Source organism: Equus asinus, chromosome 8, assembly GCF_041296235.1.
Source record: "Equus asinus isolate D_3611 breed Donkey chromosome 8, EquAss-T2T_v2, whole genome shotgun sequence".
NCBI classification, from domain to species: domain Eukaryota; kingdom Metazoa; phylum Chordata; class Mammalia; order Perissodactyla; family Equidae; genus Equus; species Equus asinus.
Genome location: NC_091797.1, coordinates 83,443,062 through 83,465,916, shown reverse-complemented (window position 1 = coordinate 83,465,916; position 22,855 = coordinate 83,443,062). Strand labels below are relative to the sequence as shown.

General features: G+C 36.4%; 1 protein-coding gene across 4 annotated transcripts in view; it reads left to right on the top strand.

Annotated features, from left to right (window-relative positions):
- Positions 1 to 22,855, top strand: part of TAOK3 (TAO kinase 3) — a 169,097-nt gene that overhangs the window by 112,276 nt on the left and 33,966 nt on the right. For all 4 annotated transcript variants that reach the window (XM_014854724.3, XM_070516157.1, XM_070516158.1 and 1 more), the window contains exons 11-13: positions 475 to 556; positions 7,630 to 7,797; positions 10,417 to 10,623. In XM_014854724.3, the coding sequence (XP_014710210.1) occupies positions 475 to 556; positions 7,630 to 7,797; positions 10,417 to 10,623 (457 nt within the window). The remainder of the gene's footprint in view (positions 1 to 474; positions 557 to 7,629; positions 7,798 to 10,416; positions 10,624 to 22,855) is intronic.

The window sequence follows — 22,855 nt, the reverse complement described above, 5'->3', positions numbered from 1 at the left end:
GACAAAATGGTATTTTTAAGAGAAGAAGTATCTTCATCCAGAAAGTATATTCCTGGGTTCTCTATCCTTTATGCTTGAAGTTTTACTACCTGGTTATAGGCTGTGGGTGATGGAGGAGTTATCAATTGGTCATGAAGAATATAGGCTTGACTTATGAGAATTGTTATCTTTGGAGAGAAAAATTGTATATAGCTATATATAAATATAGTATTTTTTGTTTTCTGATATATATGATTTGACCTTCCTTATATATTTAAGTATGTTATGTGTTGACTAACTTGAAATTGTCCACAATCATTATCCAAAAGAATTCATTTCAAATAAACTTGAAAATGATTCCGTTTCCTAATAATCTAAAATATTTTGTTGAAAATCTAAAATACAAAAGTTTCCCACATATGTAGATTATTTGAAGTAATCAGTGTGTTCTACAGACTCTGATTTTATTTTCTGTCAATGTTTTTGTACACATAGGACAGACTCCTTTAGGAGATTTGTTGATTACTGCTTGCAGAAAATACCTCAGGAAAGGCCAACGTCAGCAGAACTATTACGGGTAATTTTTCAAATTTATATTTGAGGAGGGGCATTTAAAGTCATGTTGTAGTGGAATATAGTAATTCATTCTTGTGTCAGCTCATCATGACAAACTGGATTAGAACGTGCTGCCTTGTCATTTATCCAGATAGTTGCTAGGCATAGAAATAGCAAGATTATCGCAATGCATGTGCTCTATATTCCCTGTGGATAGTTCTTTTCCTTTTTTCTTTTCTTCCCCCCTCATTTTGCCTTATGACAAAGAATATTTCTCTTTGCTCTGGTCATCATTGTGATGTTCCCGTGATTAATATCTGCATGAACTTTAATAAAATGCTTTCTGAACAGAGTCTACCACTGGTTCAGATGCCAACTCTGGGATTTTCAGTTAGGTTGTTGCCAACATCAGGCAGTGAAGATATATGATAAATATTTAAAGCAGACATTTACATAGCATTACATCACACATGTTGATGACAAGACTATCATGTTAACTACACTCGTTTGATTGAGACATCTCATTTTTGAGCATCTCTTTTCATGTAACCTTTTGTTATAGACTTTATACAAAGGCAGTGTGTTCCATCAATATCAGTGAAATATGTGGGAGTCTTTTACCTTATAAATATCTTTTATTTGGCGCAAAATAGTCCAAGTTTCTTTAACCTTTTTCTGTATATATGTTTTTCAACCCTTTTTTGTTTGTTTATTTTAAGAAAAACTCAGAAGAATTGTACTGCCTACATTGGTAAAGGTTAAAAATGTCAGCTGCCTTTATAATTGAAAAGCGCCTTGGCTAGGCCACAAAATCTTGGCTTACGTTTTCTTTTTCTTAGAACTCTAAACATTAATCTCTTGTTTTCTGGCTTCAGGTTTTCATAAAGAGGTAGATATGAAGCTGACTAGTTTTTTCTAACCAAGAGTAAATTTTTTTCTTCTTGTGAGTAGCAGGCCACAGGAATATGGTGACAGAAGCAACAAGGCAAAGGAATCTACCTTATTCTCCTTTGGCATAGAGCCATCACATGTTCTAGACATGAACTACAAACAAAACAAAACAGCAGAAACACAAAATACACAAGATAATGTCAAACTCTAGAAACACAAGATAATATCTTTATTACTTTGAAGTTGGCAAAGATTAAAGAAAAAGACACAAAAAGCACTGCCATAAAGGGAAAAAATGATAAATTTGGGCTGTAGTAAAATTAAGGAGAAAAATGCTTCAAAGAAGATACTACGAGCATTCAAAGATGAAATTTTAGGGCAGTAGACAGCAAAAAGGTATAAAAAAGCAAGTGGGCAGAGGTAAAGAAAGAAATGAGAGATAAAAATTAAAACATAAATTAAAATTATAAGCCACAAACTAATATAATAAACCAACCCATTTAGGGTGTGTTCATTGGTGGATAGTCTTAGGGAAATAAAACAAATTTAAATGCAAAAGAAAAAATTCTAAAGATGACTATAGAGAAGATGACACATGTGGACGATAAAGGAGATCTATGCCAACCTCTTATTCCTGAAGAAGAAAGCAAAACACATGGAACAAAAGATATTTAAAGATATGCTTGAAGAAAACTTTCTTGGAAATAAATATTTGGATCTTTATTTGATTTGGTTTAGTTTTCATTTGGTGGGCCAAATCAAATGAGCCCACCATTTATTCAACAATATTTACTGATTGTCTACTGTGTGCCAAACACAGTTCTAAGCACTGAAAATAATGCAGTGGTACACAAGAAAAAGATAGTTCCTGCCCTCATGGAACTTTACATTCTAATGAAGGAGTAAGAGAACAAACTAATATTAATATAATTTCAGGTGGTGGTAAATGCTTTGCAGAAAAATAAAGCATGGACCAGAGATAAAGAATGACAGAGCTACTGTTTTAGATAAGGAGTTAGGCAAGGTTTTCTCTGGAGGTGACATTTAAACATTGCCCTGAAGAGAGAGACCATGAAATTGATCTTCAGTGATCAACAAATCCCAGCTGGATGAAGTTCCTGAACTCTGAGGATAAAAAACAGATTCATACAAACAGGCTGAGAAAAATTATTTGGGGTGGAAAAACCAGTCAGCTTCAGACCTTCCACTTCAGGAACACTCAAAGCTAGAAAACAATAGAACAATGTTTACAAAGTTCTAAGGGAAAGAAAATGTAAACCAAGGATTTGTGACCCAGCTAAGATGGTCTTCAATTATAAAGGCAGCTGACATTTTCAAGCCTCACAAATTTAGGCAATTTTCTTTTCTTAAAAAAAAAAAATGCTGAATAGCAAAATCCAGCAAATCTAGAGATGAAACAAAAAGAGAGAAAGGGGGACGGAGGGAAGAAGGAAGAAAGAATGAATTAGGGACTGGAGAAACTAGCAAAAGAATGGGTAGTGAACGTTGAATTTAAATTTGAAAAAATATTAATTAATTTATTTATTTATTTATTTATTTATCATGGTAAAGAGACTACATTCTTCAGTTTGAATAGACAATACAAATTTTAGAAGGAAAAATATAGTGGAAGGTAGAGTATGAAAAGTCAATCTTCCCATTCCAGGCCCTTCTCTAGAATTAGCAACCACTGTCACCAATTTTATACGTGTCCTTCTAGAGATACTTTATGCATATAGAAGTAAATATTCTTTATTTCTGCACCAATGGTAGCAAACTATAACCACTCTTCTACCTTGATTTTTTTTTTTTACTTAATAATGTGTTTTGAGTATTGTTTCGTATTACTACATGCAGAGCTATCTCATTCTTTTTAATGGCTCTGTAATATTCTCACGTGGACTGTAATTTTTTTTAACCAACTCACTTATGGTGTTTGCAATCTTTTGCTATTACAAACTGTGCTGGAATGAATATCCTTATACGTGTCATTTTTGTACCTGTATAAGATATCTAAAGAATAAATTCCTAGAAGTGAAATTACTAATCAAAGGGAATGTGGATTTTAAATTTAAATAGACATTGCCAAATTCTCCTCCAAAGAGGTTGTACCAATTTATAGTCCCGTTAGCAAAGTATGAGTACCAAAACTTTTTGAACTTCTAGTCGGATCAGTGAAAAACTTTTCCGTCATTTTAATTTCTCATTGTGATTTCAGTTGAGCATCTTCCATGTGTTTAACAGCCATTTCTATTTCCTTTTCTGTGAATTCTTTATGAGCTTTGCCCATTCGTCTGTTGGGTTATTGGGTTTCTCCCTTGTTAATTAATAGTAGATCTTGCACATATTTTTTTCCTATTTCTCTTTTGACGTTCTTTATTCTGGGCTTTTTTGGGGAGGTCACACAGAAAAAGGAATTCACCTTTTTTTGTTTTCTCAGTTGGCTATCTACTTGTTCCAAATACTTTTAAATAATCCACGTTTTCCTCACATTTTCTTCCCGATGTTAAAATGTCATCTTCACATAGAATTCACTTAAATATAGAACTAAAGTAAAATCATTGAAATAGTTAAAGAGCAGAATGTAAATGTTGTAAACATTGTACTAATTTTCCTATTTTTTAGAGTAGATGGTCAATAATAGTTCTTAAATAGAAATACGTAGTTTAAAAAAAATGTAATTCCAATCTTTTTTTTCCTCAACTTTAGAAGATCTTTTAGGGCTGGCCCTGTGGCCAAGTGGTTAAGTTCGCATGCTCCACTTTGGCAGCCCAGGGTTTCACTGGTTTGGATCCTGGGCACAGATGTGGCACCACTCGTCAGGCCATGCTGAGGCAGCATCCCACATAGCACAGCCAGAAGGACCTAAAAGTAGAATATACAACTATGTACTGGGGGACTTTGGGGAGAAAAAGGGAAAAAAAATGGAAGTGTAGAAGATCTTTTAGGAACTAGTAACTCTTAGTGAAGAAATTATAACTAAAGTTAAGCAATTATTTTACTTGAGTCTCTTCTAATTCTGTTAGATTCAGATATACCTTAATTTAATAACTTATTCTTAAAATTAGCATGTATAATAAGCTTCCTATATAAAAGTATTTCTAGATATCCATCATTCTGAGAGAGAGAGAGAGAATGTCTAAAATGATATTCCATAATTTAACAATATTTATTTCTGCATGGTGGAATTTTGGGTGATTTTCTTTTACACATTTTTCTGTATTATTTAAATGTTTAAAGTAAATATATTTCCAAGAATGATAAAATCATTTTTTAAAAGAATCTGAGGACCTTTCAATTGTAGAGGTTTGGAGAACAGTGAGGAGATGTAATTGCATGCAGAGAGAACAATGTGAGCAAAGATATGCAAATGTGAAACAGATGGCATGAGGCAAGAATTTTCTAGAATGTACTATTCATTGGGTGGAAGGAGGAGTAGGAGTGACTAGATTTGAGCCTAGAAATACAAACAAGAACCTGGCTGTAAAAGGCCAGATGTTGTGATGTAGGCACTGAGATGTTTTTAAGATGTTCAGTGTGTCAGTTTTAAAACACTTAAACAGGTAAGGGTTTAATTATTTCATGCAATAGGAAGTCCAGGACATTGGGGAAGGAGGTGTTATAAACAGTCCAGAGCTGTAAGCAGCTCAACAGTGTCATCATTGATCCATCTATCTTCTTACTTTATCATCCTTAGCATGTGGCTTTTGTCTTCTTGGTCACAAAATGGCTGCTACATCTCCGATCTCCAGTCTTTATTCCAGGCAGGAAAAAAGAAGAAGGGGAAAGGGTAAAAACACCTTCCCTTCACATGCCTTGCCTTTTTATTCCATAAAATAAAGTCTTCCTCGGGGACTTCTGCCTGTATCTCATTGGCCAGAACTTGGTCACGTTGTTATCTGTAACTGCAAAGGAGGCTGGAATTCAACTCTTTTACTTTCTAGTGCTTACTGTAAAGGAAGGCAGGGAAAAGAGGTTGGAATGGGGGATAAATGGGACACAGTATCTGTCACACTGAATGACATGATCAAATCTATGTTTTAGAAAGGTAGTAACAGTGGTAGACTTCAGAAAACAAACCCCAAAATAAAGAAACCTGGATTGCAGCCCTTAGCTCTTTCACTGTTGAGCTGTGTAAATCACTTAACCTCTCTGGGCCTAAATTTCCTCAACTTGAAAATTCTGTGATCCTAAGTTAGAGCTGAGAGTTTACTAAAAACCAATTTTCTTTTGTATAATTGCAAGCCCTGGTGTAGCAAAATAATTTACTTTCTCCCTTCCATTCTGATCTTGAAATATGCAGGCTGCACTTAACTTTCGGGAATGGTGTTTCGTTGTCAAAAAGGACTCTTTGCAGAGGAAGAGATACTTTATAAAAGCAGGAGCAAAAGCCACACTTCTGACAGCAAAGTCAGGATGAAGAACCACAAGACATGTAGATTTTTTTTTTCTCACAGTGGTCCTGCTCCTCTTTTATATCTGTTTAACTTAGAATGAAATTAAATCCATTCCATTATCTAAGGCCTACCACATTCTATCTGATTTTCCCAATATCTTTGAATTATAATTTAATGTAAATGAATTTTCCACATAACTGAAACTTTTCCTTAAAAAAAAACTTTCTCGGGGGCTGGCCCCGTGGCCGAGTGGTTAAGTTTGCCCGCTCTGCTGCAGGCGGCCCAGTGTTTTGTTGGTTTGAATCCTGGGCACGGACATGGCACTGCTCATCAAACCACGCTGAGGCAGCGTCCCACATACCATGACTAGAAGGACCCACAACGAAGAATATACAACTATGTACTGGGGGGCTTTGGGGAGAAAAAGGAAAAAATAAAATATTTTAAAAAAAAAAACAACTTTCTCCTCCCACTTTTGATCATTTTCTGTGATAATCTTGTCAAAATATATGATGTGCTGCTCTGTCTTCTTAAAGAAAGCTTAATGAACATAATTTCACTTCTTAATGGCTCAGAAACAGTAGTGTTTTGTGAACTCTTGGAATGTAAAAGGACCATATGAGGGGCATTTGCACTTTTGCAACCTAGCCTGCAAAGCTTTGTTCATCTTTATCTGTGTGGTTGGTAGGTGTGTTAGTCATGGAATTTCCCTCTTTTTGTCTACTGTTGGGGTTATCAGAGAACTTTCAAAGGACACTTCTTTTTACAGCAAATAACTCCATCTCTAACAGTTCTCAATCGTTTATCCTCCCACTTTTTTTCCCTCTTTCTAACCTGCTGTAGACTGGAAAACAAGGAAACTAGAATATATGTTAAAGATCATTGATAATGTTGAAAGTCATGGCCATTTATATCAAGAAAAGTTTGTGGACTTTGGGGCAGTTATTTTCATTCCTCAGAGGCCTTTTTCCCTTATTTCTGGTTGTACAGATTTGAGAAGGGAAGATGAAGTTGCCAAAATTCTGACTTCTGCATAAATTGAACAGCTGTCATATTTTCATATGCTATATATGACCTATATATATATATTTTCTATTTCATAGAAATGGAAAACAAAATATACAAAAGTCTGTTTTTAAAAGGGTAGTGTAGGGTGGAGAGGAGGATTGAGGCAGATTATAGCAGGAATATTCTGTACTCTGCATTGCTTTTGCTTATTGTATCATTTCAGATTTGAAAGTAACAAGCCTCTCAGGTACTGTTTAAAGTTCCAGTCATTGTCCTTACTTATATAATAAGGTAAACCTGAAGAAGTCTCATGTAAACTTTAGGACAAAGTTCACAAAATGGGGCTTGAAGAAGGAGAGAAAAGCATAATTATCTCTTTATGAGATTTATACAAGATAAGAGGCTACATGAATTGAAAATCATATCTTGTTATTTCTGCAAAATTTGTAGACCTGTTTTATGTCTATTTGCTTTTATATCTAAATCTTGCACCTAAAAATATGTTTCCTGGGGCCGGCCCAGTGGCACAGTGGTTAAGTTCGCATGTTCCACTTAGGCAGCCCGGGGTTCGCTGGTTTGGATCCCAGGTGCGTACATGGCACTGCTTGGTAAGCCATGCTATTGTAGGCGTCCCACATATAAAGTAGAGGAAGATGGGCATGGATGTTGGCTCAGGGCCAGTCTTCCTCAGCAAAAAGAGGAGGATTGGCAGCAGTTAGCTCAGGGCTAATCTTCCTCAAAAAAAGAAAAAAAAAGTTTCCTCATTGTCAATTTCTGTTTTTTCTCCTCCCTCAATCAGCATGACTTTGTTCGACGAGAACGGCCACTACGAGTCCTAATTGACCTCATACAGAGGACAAAAGATGCTGTCCGTGATCTAGATAACCTACAGTACCGAAAAATGAAAAAAATCCTTTTCCAAGAGACACGAAATGGACCCTTGAATGAGTCACAGGAGGATGAAGAAGTAGGTTCAATTTATTTTAGCAAGCACTCCAGAGTGCCTACTTTGTGAAAAAGTTCTGGACTGGGCACCATGAAAAACACTTTTGGGGATAAGAAGGTAATGGATGCTGTCTGCCTTAAGAGAAATGCAGAGTTGCAAAAGAGACCTTCATAAAATAACTCTTTGATAAGGCAAAATAGGAAAAATGCTCTAGAGGTATGGCACCATGCTGGGGTCCCTATAGTAGGGAGAAAATGAGTCTGCTGGTGCGGATTAGCAAAGGCTGTACGGAGAACAAGAGGTGGATAGTTTTTGACAGACAGACATAGGACGTTTTAGACTTGGGAAAGCTCTGTGCTTTAGGAAGAGAATCCTGGCAACAGAGTGTAAGATGAATTTGAATGGGTAACATTCTAGATAATAGTCCATGTGAGAGGTAAAAAGGGCAGTGTCACTGGGAATGGGGGAAAAGGAACACCTTTCAGAAACACTGTAGAGATAGATTTGATAATACAATCCTTCTCATTAAAAGTGACAGTGATAGATGAGGAAGAATTTAAGGTGACTCTGAGCAGTTGAGCCTTGGTGACTAGAGTATGTCAATACCAAGAACAGAGAAAAAGAACCAAGGAGAAAGAGTCGATTTAGGATGATTTCAGTTTGGTGTCTATTGAGTTTAAGGTCGTGGCAACATATGCTGCTGACATAGTGTACAGATGGAGTTTTCAGAGGAGAGATGACTTCCTGCTTTCTCATTCAAATAACTTAAGGAGGACTGGTTGAGGCAAGGGTAATGACAATTGGGACACCTGAATGGGGATGTCTAGCAGTTGGTTGGGAAATACAAATCCAGAACATAGGAAAAAGGTCTGGGTAAAGGGTAGCTGTTTGGAGGTCAAGAGCATTAAAATGATAATGAATCAAGGAGTTGAAAGTAGAATGAGAAGAGGGCCCATGCCGTGTATGACAAGGGAGACCCAAGAGGTAAAGGCATCACATATTCTGAGAGAGTACGTAACTTCAAGGAGGGAGCGGCCAATACTGGCAGATGCCACAGAGCGGTCAAGTTAGACAAGGACCACAAATGGTGTTAACTGGGTTTTACAAGTAGGGCATTCTTTTTTTTTTTTCTTTAATTCAGATAACATTGGTTTATAACATTATATAAATTTCAGGTGTACATCATTATATTTCGATTTCTGTATAGAGTACATCATGTTCACCACCCAAGTAGGGCATTCTTGATGACCTGAGTAAAAGCAGTTTTACAGGAATAGTTAGGATAGATAGTAGATTACTGTGAGTTGTAGAATAAATAGGAAGTGAGAAAGCAGAGACAGCAAAGGTTGGTTATTTTAAGATTCATAAATTTGGCTAAGAAGGAAAAGTGACCAAGGGCAGTATGTAGAGAGGTACATAAATATGGGGCCGGCCTCTTGGTATTTCTACGCAGAGGGGAAGGAGCCAGGACAGAGGAAAGACGCAGAGTTAAAGAGGGAGGACCTCAGGAAGTGCACAGGACAGGAGCACGAGGATTAGTGCAGGAACAGGCCCTGAGCAAAAGAAGGACTCATCTTCCGCTAAAACTAGATAAAAAGGGGGAGGGAATGAAGAATGAATTTTAGTTTAGCTTTTCAATATAAAAGAAAACAAAAATTATTTTATCAATAATTATAAAAATGAAATTCAGAAAGCTGAGTTGGACTATAACATCTCTTGACTACAAATAAACATAATCTCCTTTAATTGGGAAAATAAATCTATTAAAAATATAACATATTAGCTAACATTTTAAATTACCCAAATTACCTATATCAGTAATTCTTTATATTGCCATGGCTAAGTAACAATTCATTAAAGTTATAAATGTACAGTATGGGTCTTTGCAAATAGGGTTTATTTGGAGCTAAGTTGCTTAATTATATTATTTAATCTTATATCAAAAGATATCCCACTGTGATGGATAAATTATATGTTCTGATTATTTTACCACTTCTGAAATAGTAGTCTTTGGACTAGTAGTGATGAATACCATTATTATTTAACAGATATATTTAATAAGATTACAGAAGTAAGCATGATAGAATTGCTTGAGGGAGGCAGAATTTAATTACCTGTCCAGGACAGTAGAATTAATATCCCTGCTTAGATATGAAGTTACTCAATAATGACTTGCAAAAGAGCATATTGCTTGTCAAATTTCTGAAAACTCTTCTCACTCTATTTCAGTTTCGAGTGGCCACTGCCATATTTGCAAATATCCGAGAGGTCACCTGTTCAGTAGCCTACTGTCTTTCTCCTGCACCTTGAAGGTCTCTTACAAACCTGGCCTGATTCTGCTTACTGAATAGCAATACGATAATATGATAGTTGCATATGACAGGGGAAAGCCCTGGGATAGCAGCAGTTGGAGCCTTATGACCCATGTCCAGAATGGCCCCTGGGGAAGGCATAGAAGTGAATTTGAGATGTCTGAAAATGGTGGGGAGTAGTGGAGCCACTACATAAAAAGTTTATCTTTGCAGATTTGGCAGAAAAGCAACTTGGCACTGCAAAATTGAGTGTGCTTAATAGCTTAGTCAATGGATTGGTGCTTTATCTCCAGTCATTTTTTTTAACCCGAGCGCCCCATTTTTATAGGACAGTGAACACGGAACCAGCCTGAGCAGGGAAATGGACAGCCTGGGAAGCAACCATTCTATCCCGAGCATGTCTGTGAGCACAGGCAGCCAGAGCAGCAGTGTGAACAGCATGCAGGAGGTCATGGATGAGAGCAGCCCTGAACCTGTCATGATGCATGCTGACGAAAGCCCAGTCAATTCCACCTCCTCTGTTGTGCACAAGAAGGTAGGTTTCCTGGTGTCCTTCACAGCTCTAGGCTGTGTCAGTCACAATGAAGGCAGCTCAGGTCACTTAGCATCCAGATATTTTAGTTACCATTTTACAACTGAAATGTGGGACTAAACCTTGCACTTGATAGTTTCTCTTACAGTAAAAAGATAACGAAGTACTATGCAAGCTATATCTGTGCCTATTTTTTCATCTTCCTCTCTTGTTACTCTGATGTCTTACCACCATCAATAAGTAAAAAATACATAAATCCATAAATCTCCAAGTCAAATAAACCAATAAATTCCTCTTTACGCCAGTAACCTTAATACTGTAAACCTTAAAAGCTTCCTGAGTAAAACCCTTTGGATGTGCCCTTTTAGAAGTACGTTCTTTCATGCTTCAACCAGTATGTTTCCTAATGTGTATGCCCAAGATACTATTTGTTTTGTAAACAGTTTCTACTCTTTTCTGTTATTTCTTGGATTTATTGTTTCTAGTTCTTCTAACACTAACTCTGTCAGCTTAAATATTCTGACTTTTGAATGAAGGATTCTGTTTTTTATTTTGACTTTATTGTTGCAGTTAAAGTCCTTCATTTCATACAAGCCTATCATGGTTCATAAGTTGAAATACTTCTTGAAGAATGAAAAAGAATTTTTTTTTTTTAAAGATTGGCACCTGAGCTAACAACTGTTGCCAATCTTTTTTTTTTTCTGCTTTTTCTCCCCAAATCCCTCCAGTACATAGTTGTATATTTTAGTTGTGGATCCTTCTAGTTGTGGCATGTGGGATGCCACTGAACGTGGCCTGACGAGCGGTGCCATGTCCACGCCCAGGATCCAAACCAGCAAACCCTGGGCCACTGAAGTGGAGCACGCGAACTTAACCACTCAGCCACAGGGCTGGCCCCAAAAAAGAATTTTAAAGCTTCTTTCAAAGCAATATCTATAAGTATTTCACAGAATTATCAATAATTCTTTGGAGGAATTCCCAAAAGTATTTTGAGTGACCTTAGGTAAGCAGTCCATAATATGGAATTATAGTAAAGAATCCCTATGTTTTCAACTTATTAGTTATATGCAAGGTGTGTATGTACTTATTTAATAAATGGCAGTGATCACATTATAATTCCAGTGAGACAGCATGTTTAAGGAATTTTTTCACTTAGACTTCTATTGGCTGTGCATTTTTCTTGGGAGGAAAAGGAAGTTGGGTAAGGATGAAGAGCAGGAGAAAATATATTGGTCCCTGGTCATGAACAGTGGAGGGATACACATTTATTTTCTGAACTGATTACCTTATTCATTTATTGAACTAATATTGTTGGGACCTCTACTATGTACCAGGAACTATGGTAGGCCCTGTGGGTACAGAGGAGATAAAACAGACATCGTGCCTTCATGGAACTTGTTATCTGTGGGGGAGATTAAGCAAATAATCACACAAATAACTATATCATGTAATTATGAAACTTACTCTGGGTAAAAGGATTTAATCTAGCAGGAATTAGTAGAAAGCCTCCCCAGTGAAGTGACATTTAAGCTAAAATTTCAGAGACAAGTAAAAGTTAGCTAGGTTGGGTTGAGGGATAGGAGTGAATCAGAAAGCAACAAGTTCAGAGGCCCTGAGACAAAAAGAACTTTGTATGTTCAAGGAAGAAGGGAAAGGTCAGAGTGGTTAGAGATAGGTGAGCTATGTGGACAGTGAATTGAGACCAAAGAGACAGCAAGGACCAGATTATGAGAAAGCCACAGAAGCATTTTGAGGAAAGGAGTAATATCAGACAGATGCAGAAATCTGCTAGGAGTTCAGCATTGCCAGCTGGCCTTCTTTGAACACAGGCAAGTGATCATATATTTGAAGGATAGAAAAGAAGGTTTTGCTGGGCTCTCTTTTTGGAAGGCGCTATCATGGATGCTGACAGATCTGGCACTTTCCTTTCTATTTCCTCTGGGGCTCCATGGGTAGAGGGAGCAAAAGAAGAGGAATTCCATTGGATCTTTTTACTCCAGGACCTCAAATGAGCACCCAGAATTAGAAAAAAGATACTGCTGGCATAATCAACAACAAAGAAGACCCTGGTATTAAACTCATTGAGTGATTTTTGTTGTTGTCGTTTGTTTTCTGTTTTGGGGGGTTTTTTGAGAAAGATTAGCCCTGAGCTAACATCTGCCGCCAATCCTCTTTTTGCTGAGGAAGATTGGTCCTGAGCTAACGTCTGTGCCCATCTTCCTCTAGTTTATATGTGGAATGCCTGCCACAGCATGGCTTGATAAGCAGTGCCTAGGTCCACGCCTGGGATCCAAACTGGCGAACCCCAGGCCGCTGAAGCGGAGCATGTGAACTTAACTGCTACACCACTGGGCCATCTGCAAACTCATTGGGTGTTTTAATTTTAATTTTGGTGTGCTGGTATAGAGCTGTCTTGTGGTAACATGGGCCTTTCAATACTTTTTTCTCCTTGGTGTAATCACTTATGAAGAATAGATATTAATTTATCTTCTGAAATAAAAAGTAGATATATTTGATCCACAAAAAATGTTTGTCAGGAAGAATTTAAGTTATATAATGTATTTCTATTTTATTATGAAATACATAGAGGAAATGTGGTGGAAGAAAATTGAAAAACATTTGTAAATAAAACTGAGTGAGTTAACTTCAAAATATAAGCAGGCTAATCAAAAGACAATATCAACATAGTAGAAAGGCAACCCACAGAATGGGAGAAAATATTTGCAAAGCATATATTGGAGAAGGGATTAATATCCAGAATATATAGTTCAACATCCGCAAATCAATCAACGTGATACACCATATCAACAAACTGTGGAATAAAAACCACATGATCATCTCAATAGATGCAGAGAAGGCATTTGACAAGATCCAACAGCCATTTATGATAAAAACTCTGAACAAAATGGGCATAGAAGGAAACTGCCTCAGCATAATAAAGGCCATATATGACAAACCCATAGCCAACATCATACTCAATGGGCAAAAACGGAACGCCATCCCCCTGAAAACAGGAATGAGACAAGGATGCCCTCTATCACCACTCTTATTTAACATAGTACTGGAGGTCCTGGCCAGAGCAATCAGGGAAGAAAAAGGAATAAAAGGAATCCAAATAGGGAGGGAAGAAGTGAAACTCTCGCTGTTTGCAGACGACATGATCTTATATATAGAAAACCCCAAAGAATCCATTGAAAAACTCTTAGAAGTAATCAACAACTACAGCAAAGTTGCAGGGTACAAAATCAATTTGCATAAATCAGTAGCATTTCTATACTCTAATAACGAACTAACAGAAAAAGAACTCAAGAACACAATACCATTCACAATCTCAACAAAAAGAATAAAATACCTCGGGGTAAATTTAACTAAGGAAGTGAAGGACCTATATAATGAAAATTTCAAGGCCTTTCTGAGAGAATTGGATGATGACATAAGGAGATGGAAAGACATTCCATGTACATGGATTAGAAGAATAAACATAGTTAAAATGTCCGTTCTACCTAAAGCAATCTACAGATTCAACGCCATCCCAATCAGAATCCCAATGACATTCTTTACAGAATTAGAACAAAGAATCCTAAAATTCATATGGGGCAACAAAAGACCCCGAATTTCTAAAGCAATCCTGAGAAAAAAGAACAAAACGGGAGGCATCACAATCCCTGACTTCAAAACATACTACAAAGCTACAGTAATCAAAACAGCATGGTACTGGTACAAAAACAGGTGCACAGATCAATGGAACAGAATTGAAAGCCCAGAAATAAAACCACACATCTATGGACAGCTTATCTTCGACAAAGGAGCTGAGAGCATACAATGGAGAAAAGAAAGTCTTTTCAACAAATGGTGCTGGGAAAACTGGAAAGCCACATGTAAAAGTATGAAAATTGACCATTCTTTTTCACCATTCACCAAAATAAACTCAAAATTGATCAAAGACCTAAAGGTGAGACCTGAAACCATAAGGCTTCTAGAAGAAAACGTAGGCAGTACACTCTTTGACATCAGTATTAAAGGGATCTTTTCGGACACCATGTCTTCTCAGAGAAGGGAAACAATAGAAAGAATAAACAAATGGGACTTCATTAGACTAAAGAGCTTCTTCAAGGCAAATGAAAACAGGATTGAAACAAAAAAACAACCCACTAACTGGGAAAAAATATTTGCAAGTCATATATCTGACAAAGGCTTAATATCCATAATATATAAAGAACTCTCACAACTCAACAACAAAAAAATCAAACAACTCAATCAAAAAATGGGCTGGAGACATGAACAGATATTTCTCCAAAGAAGATATACAGATGGCCAATAGGCACATGAAAAGATGCTCATCATCGCTGATCATCAGGGAAATGCAAATCAAAACTACACTAAGATATCACCTTACACCCATTAGAATGACAAAAATATCTAAAACTAATAGTAACAAATGTTGGAGAGGTTGTGGAGAAAAAGGAACCCTCATACACTGCTGGTGGGAATGCAAACTGTGCAGCCACTATGGAAAACAGTATGGTGATTCCTCAAAAAATTAAAAATAGAATTACCATACAATCCAGCCATCCCACTACTGGGTATTTATCCAAAGAGCTTGAAGTCAGCAATCCCAAAAGTCCTATGTACCCCAATGTTCATTGCAGCATTATTTACAATAGCCAAGACATGGAAGCAACCTAAGTGCCCATCAACAGATGAATGGATAAAGAAGATGTGGTACATATATACAATGGAATACTACTCAGCTGCAAAACAGAACAAAATCATTCCATTTGCAATAACATGGATGGACCTTGAGGGAATTATGTTAAGTGAAATAAGCCAGCTAGAGAAGGAGAATCTGTGTATGACTCCACTCATATGAGGAATTTAAAAATGTGGACTAAGGGAACAGTTTAGTGGATACCAGGGGAAAGGTGGGGTGGGGGGTGGGCACAAAGGGTGAAGTGGTGCACCTACAACACGAATGACAAACATTAGTGTACAACTGAAATTTCACAAGATTTTAACCTATCATTAATTCAATAAAAAATAATTAAATAATTAAAAATAAAATGATGTGAAAAGTTTTAAAAAAACAAAATATCCGGACTATATAGAAAACTCCTAAAACTCAACAACACGACCCCATGGCCTAGTGGTTAAGTTTGGCACGCTGTGCTTCAGCGGCCTGGATTTAGTTCCTGTGCGTGGACCTACACCATTTGTCAGCAGCCGTGCTATAGTGGTGACCCACATACAAAATAGAGAAAGATTGGCACAAACGTTAGCTCAGGGCGCATCTCCCTCAAGCAAAAAAAATTAAAAGGGGAAGATTGGCAGCAGATGTTAACTCAGGGCAAATCTTCCTCAGGAAAAAAAAAAAAAAGAAAGAAAGAAAAAATACACAACATATTTTAAAAAAAAATTTCAACCGAAAAAAAAAAAAAATCAAAAATGAGCAAAGGACTCAAATAGACATTTCTCCAAAGAAGATATACAAATGGTCAATAACACATGAAAAGATGCTCAACATTACTAATCGTTAGGGAAATGCAAATCAAAATTACAATGAGAGACCACCTCATACCCACTAGGATGGCTACTATCAAAAAAACAGAAATTAATGTGTTGGAGAGTATGTGGAGAAATTGGAACTCTTGTGCACTGTTGGTGGGAATGTAAAATGGTACAGCTGCTGTGGAAAATAATATGGCGGTAAAAAAATTAAAAATAGAATCCATAGGATGCAGCAATTCCACTTCTGGGTAAATATCCAATAGAATTGAAAGCAGGATCTCAAAGAGATATTTGTATACTCTTGTTCATAGCAGCATTATTTACAGTAGCTAAAACATGGAAGCAACTGAAGTATCCATCAATGGATGAATGGTTACGCAAAGTGTGGTGTATGTATACAATGGAACGTTATTCAGCCTTAAAAAGGAAGGAAATGCTGACACATGCTATGACATGGATGAAGCATTAGAACATTGTTAGGTGAAGTATGCCAGTCACAAAGAAGACAAGTACTGTGTGATTCTATGCCTTTGAGGTAAAGTAGTCAAAATCATAGAGACAGAAAGTAGAATGGTGGTTGCCAGGGACTCGGGGAGGGGAGAAATGGGAAGTTGTTTAATGGGTATAGAGTTTCCGTTTTCTAAGATGAAGAAAGTTATGGGGACGGATGGTGGTGATGGTGACGCACATTATAAATGTATTTAATAGCACTGAATTGTGCACTTAAAAATGGTTAAGATGGGAAATTTATGTGTATTTTACCACAGTAAGAAAAGGGGGAAAAATACAAGCAGGCTAGAAAAACAGGATATATTATAGATGAAAACTTAATGGTAAATATGGTATCTCTTCATGAAACTCATTTAGTCCTATGCATGAGTTTAAAATTATGTTATGATGGGGCCAGCCTGGTGGCGCAGCGGTTAAGTTCACACGTTCCACTTCTCGGTGGCCGGGGGTTCGCTGGTTCAGATCCCGGGTGCGGACATGGCACCGCTTGTCAAGCCTGCTGTGGTAGGCGTCCCACATATAAAGTAGAGGAAGACAGGCACAGATGTTAGCTCAGGGCCAGTCTTCCTCAGCAACAAGGGGAGGATTGGCAGTAGTTAGCTCAGGGCTAATCTTCCTCAAAAAATAAATAAATAAATAAAATTATACTATCTTTAAACACAATAGAAATTAAAAAATTATTCAGAAAGTTTATATTTATTGGTTTACTTGAATTTCTAAGTTTTTCACTTGGGAACATAAATGAAACAGGATCTTAAATTCTGAATAGAAAATTTTGTGTAGTGAGCTATAGGAATGAGGAAAGTCATTTATACTTCCGCCTACCACTGTTAGTTTTCTTTTACTTTGGACAAGCCACAAACCTCTCTGGGCCTCAGTTTCTCTATGTGCAAAATTAGGAGTTGTTCTGTATGATTTCACAGGTCCCTTCCAGCTCTAAAATTCTGTGTTTCTATTCCTATAATCTTTGAAGAAGCAAATCTCTAATGTGACTTTCAAGCTGTTTTGTAAAGAGGCGCCTCAGGAGCCAAGCCTCATTCACACCTCACCCCACACAAGGTCTGCTTTTATCTCTGGCATTATATATTTGGCTTCATTAATATATTAGGAATATATGACTTACGATTTCACTTGGAAAGGGCTTTTTTTCCAAAAGTGACTGCCCTGATCAGTCCCTTCTCCATGCAGATGAGATGGTAGCTCTGTTACATTGTATGTAGGTACAGGTGACATTTATATTGTAGGTTGGATTCACCAGGAAGCAGAGTTATGATGGTTTAGCACAGCAGGGGTTTTTTTTATTAGGAAGGTCCTTTGGGGTCAACAATTGTAGAAGGGAAGAGAAGGAAGCCCCCTTGGGCAGAGGGCAAAGTTGAACTGAGATGCAGGCCCAACAGCAGCATCAACCAACCCCCTAGGGAGCTCTGGAGCTAAAATGATTCGTCGCAGTTATCCAGACTGAGCCAAAATGGCCAGGCCTTGACACTCCCACCTAGATCCATCTTTGAATATGAGCAGCCTGGGAAGGTATGAACTTGGGCAAGACTGCTCTCTCTAGCTGAGAACTGATAGCCAAAGACGATTGCCAGCAGCGTGGCCTTCCTTAAGGGCGTTCTGGGTGATGCATATCTAAGTCTGTCATAATTTGTGATCGATAAGATTATTTTATAAAGAAAGCAATCAATGTTTTATGAGAAATTTGCCAGTTTTGCATGAGTTCATGTCCAGAATCCTAGAAAAGCCTATATATCACTAAATTATATTATAAACAATGTTCTATCCATTATTTCATTATCCTGTTTTATTTTCTTTTTAATACTTGTCACTATCTAAAATTATATTATGTATTAATTTGTTTATCTATTATTTCATGAGTAGAAGGTAAATTTTATTAGTGCAAAAACAACCTGCTTTGTTCCACACTGTATCTCAACACTAGAACAGTGCCTGGCACAGTACAGGCACTCAGTAAATAATTATGGAATGAATGTATGAACACATAAACAAAACACAGGGAATGGATTACCAGATGCCAAACATTGTGCTATTTTGGTTCATTGAACATAATGGATTAAAAGGATTAAATAATCTTAAGTATTATCCTTATGGTTTAAAGACTTAAATGAATAGAGTTTCTCTAATAATAATACTCTAGACAATAGAATCATGTTTAATAAATACCAAACTATATGAATAAGGGTGGGGAATTTTTTGTCCCCTTTGGTTGTTACAGTCAAGCAGGCATCCTAAATTAGTCAAATCATAGATATGAAACAGAGTACCATTTTACATAGGAAGTAAACTCACTTTTAAAGGCCAAGTGTAACTAGTAAGAGCGTGATTTGTGATTAACTGCTCTGCCTCCAGAATAAAGATGCCCTGATTTTAGCAGGACAGTTCTATCACAGATCAAGCACCAAAAATGTAAAGTGGGACTCTGAAAATGTTCCCTTGGACGTCAGAATTTCGGGTTACTTCTTTCTCTCCAGTCTTTGCCTCTACTCTGGTCTTTCACAGGCCCTGAAGGGATCCTAATCTAATCTTCCTTTTGAGCAAGAACGATTTCATAAGTCTAAAAGTGCGTTCTGACAAAATAAACTTGAAGCACTTCTTTCATTTCCCCTTGCTAGTATTTGCCACATTGCCTTTTCCAATAACAAGAACATCACCATATCTCTAGACTGGTAGCTCCTCAAGGACGTCTCTCTTCACCTACCACCTAGTACGGTGTCTGTTGCATAGTAAGCACTCAATGTTTTGTGAACTAAAATGAAGGTGAGCTTTTATAGGACAGAACTTTATACCTCACTTCTTGATTATTCACAAGTGACTCCAGGGCAAACTTTTAATCCAGTTTAGTGTTCATGCTATCACTTGGCCTGCTTCTGAGCCTCTACCCTACTCTTCGAAATCATCATGTATAGAGCAGTAGCAAACAGGTTTTAATATGGTCCTAAACAACAAAGTCTATTTTTCAGATTTGTCAATTAAAAGGTATACTTTTATTTTGTTAAAGTTGAAAATCAATTATCTTTGCCTGCTACTGCCTAAGGTTTACTATAGATCATAAGACTAAATGTATTTGTTCATTAATTAATTTATTTTAGTTATGCCTAATGAATTCTAGTCATCATGGTCCCCTTATAAAGATTGTTTTAAAAAATGATTCTCTCCTAAATCCTAAAGCTTTATTTGGTCCTTCCTATTAGTCAATGTTCTTTTTTTTTTTTTCCTTCTTTAAAAAAAGAACAGCTTTCACCGTTTTCGTGGGAGAAAAAAAAGATATGTCCTTGAGGGTATAGGATGTTCTAGTTTAATTTTCACTTGCTTCAGTGGCCTTTCCTATTATTTTTGCTGAAGAGTGGGGTGGGTTCTTTGACTCTTCAGCTCACATTTGGCAAAGTAAAAGTAAATTAACATATGGAGGTAATGTTTCTTAAACAGAGCAGTCATACAAACCACCTCTTTATAGTAACATCTTTATCCTCTGCTTTCTGCTAGTCATTTTTTTCTCCCTAATAGCTATCTATCCATGTTAAGATAGTCTTTTCTATCTTTTTCTCCCCTGCCCCTAGCCCCAGCTTTTGATAGCTACACCTGCTTAGGCAATAATTTAATAATTTTGAAATGAATAAACAAGAGAGAGATGGTAGGTTTACTGATAACTTCTCCACAGTGTGAAAAGTGTGGGAGTCTGTAAAAAAGGCTTCTTGTCACTAGATAAAAGCCATTTTTAGATTACCTACTTCAACCCATGTAAAGGTGTGCTTGTGTGTGTGTCACTATTTTATGAATTTCTTAGAGTACAGAGTGGCAGGTTTTTATGAAATACAAATTTGAATTCTGTTAAATAATATAAGAGAAAATGTCATTTTCTCCAAGTCTCCTCGGACCTATATTCTTGAGCTTATTTATTCAGCAAACGTTTACTGAATGCCTACTAAGTCTCAAGCATTATACTGGGTGCTAGGGAGACTGAGATTTTTCAAACCATACCTACTTTGCCTTCAAAACGCTCACAATCTCATGCACAGACAGACAAGGAAGTATGGTGAGTAGCATGATCAAGGTATACTCAAACATATCAGAGTCCAGGGTTAATTCCAAGTTAATCTAGAAACTCTAAACAAGTGACTACACCATGAATCTTCATTTCAGAAGCATCAGTAGTCACACTTAAGGAAAAACTTCTAAATAAAAGTCAAGCCCATCATCCAGGGTAAACTGTAAATGTGCTTCATGCTTCACATACTTCACTATATTGTATAAAATTTTAATTCTTTTTACTAAAGATTTTGAACACACATTACGACAGCTTTTTTTTAATCTGAAGAAATTTTATTTTTTATGATGAAAGAACATAAATTTACCAGGTTAACATAGATTTACTTAAAACTGGTTCCCAATCATATTGGTGTTTCAAAGAGCTATTTTTTTGTTCCTGGATGATAATGTTTTAAAGATAAATTATAAACAAGCCATGTATTTTGTATTGGTAAAGTAGAACATGATATTTGTTCTTAATCTTCTAAAATCGTTCTTCAGTATCAAAGACAGTATTGGCCCTCTCATCATTATTTGTAAAAATAATCTGCACTGGTGCCTAACTGCATAAAATAGCAAATTGACCCTTTTTGTTATATAATCTTAAATGTGTTCAGTTCAGAAACTCTGGGAGCCAGGTATAGTCATTTTCAAAGGGACTACTACTTGAAGGAGGAATATAACCAACAGATAATATAGCCAGCAAAGCTGATAGTTTAATTTGTTCTTACTTGCTTCTCAAGTCACATTCCTCTTATTTTAAAATTGCTTCATTATTTGTCTTCAATTTGAAGTTGCACTTGAAGTGGATAACCAGTGTTAGTCTAAAATTTTGCCCCATTTTGTGGTCTCTTGCATAATATTTGAAGACTTTTAGTATTGGTGATCTCTATTATGAAGCTGCTATGGAAAACTAAGAATTCTTTTATAACATGAAAAAATATTTTAGAGTGAAGCAAAGAATTATACTGTTAGCATTATTTATTATATTTAGAGTAGATTAAAATTTTGGACCTATTCTTCAGACTAACTTCTAAAATTGCATTATCTTTTAAATATACCTTAGCGGGTTATTTAATTGACTGTGTGTTAACTAAAATCATTATGATTTCTGGTTTTAATTTTTCTGGTGTCTTCCAATATCCTTGAATTTAAAAACTTAGCAAATATAATTTGACTTTTAATTTGATAAGCAGGGTCCTGACCCACAAATGCTAATATTTATCTGAGAGAAAACAAACTAATAATATTAAAATTATACATATTTGTACATGAAAATATTTTGTTTTATTCTGTTATGTGAACAGTGTGGATTCTAGTGTCACTGGTTATCTTTGTAAATCAAGTTACTACAATTTGAAACTTAGCTGCTGCCACATCATTTGAGATCTCCCTCTCGGTCAATGCACTTAATTGTTAGCTAACTAATACTCACCAAAACTACAACTTGTTAACGCCTCCTGCAAAACCACAGGCCTCTACCTAGTCCATCTCTTCTGATTACTGGCCTTTTGAAGCTTCTTGCTTTTCTGGAACTGTAATATTAAGTAAGATCAATTGGAGATAAATGTAATTTATTAATAAATATTCATCAACGTGAATGGTAGCAGATCCCAGTACCTTCCTCTCTAGAACCTTAAACCTAATGTATAGATCCAGTCCCACACCTAATCTCTCTCTGCCCTGTGAAATAAGATTTTAGATTTCCCAGGAATTAATGTAGAAAATTTTAAGTTAATCTATCAAGTATTTTTTATGAATTTCAAAAATGTGGCTTGAGATGCATTTTTAACCTACAGCACTATCTGATAGAACTTTCTGCAGTGACAGAAATGATCTATATCTGTACTGTTCAATATGGTAGCCATAGTTAGTGGCTACCTTGAAACATAGCTGCTGTGACGTAGGAACTGAATTTTACATTTTATTTAGTTTAAATATCCATGTGGCTAGTGGCTATCTTATTAGACAGCACAGCAGTAGAACATCCCTTGAATTTGATGTATATGCCCTCAATGGCGTTAAAGGTCCTTTAATTATTTGAAAACAAGATAGAACACAATAGAGTAAACTGGAAAACCTCTCTAAATATAGATGTAATGGTAGAAACCTTCCCAACATCTGCAGCATTCTAAATTTATAAAAGGAAAAAAAAAAATTAGCCATGATAAATTTA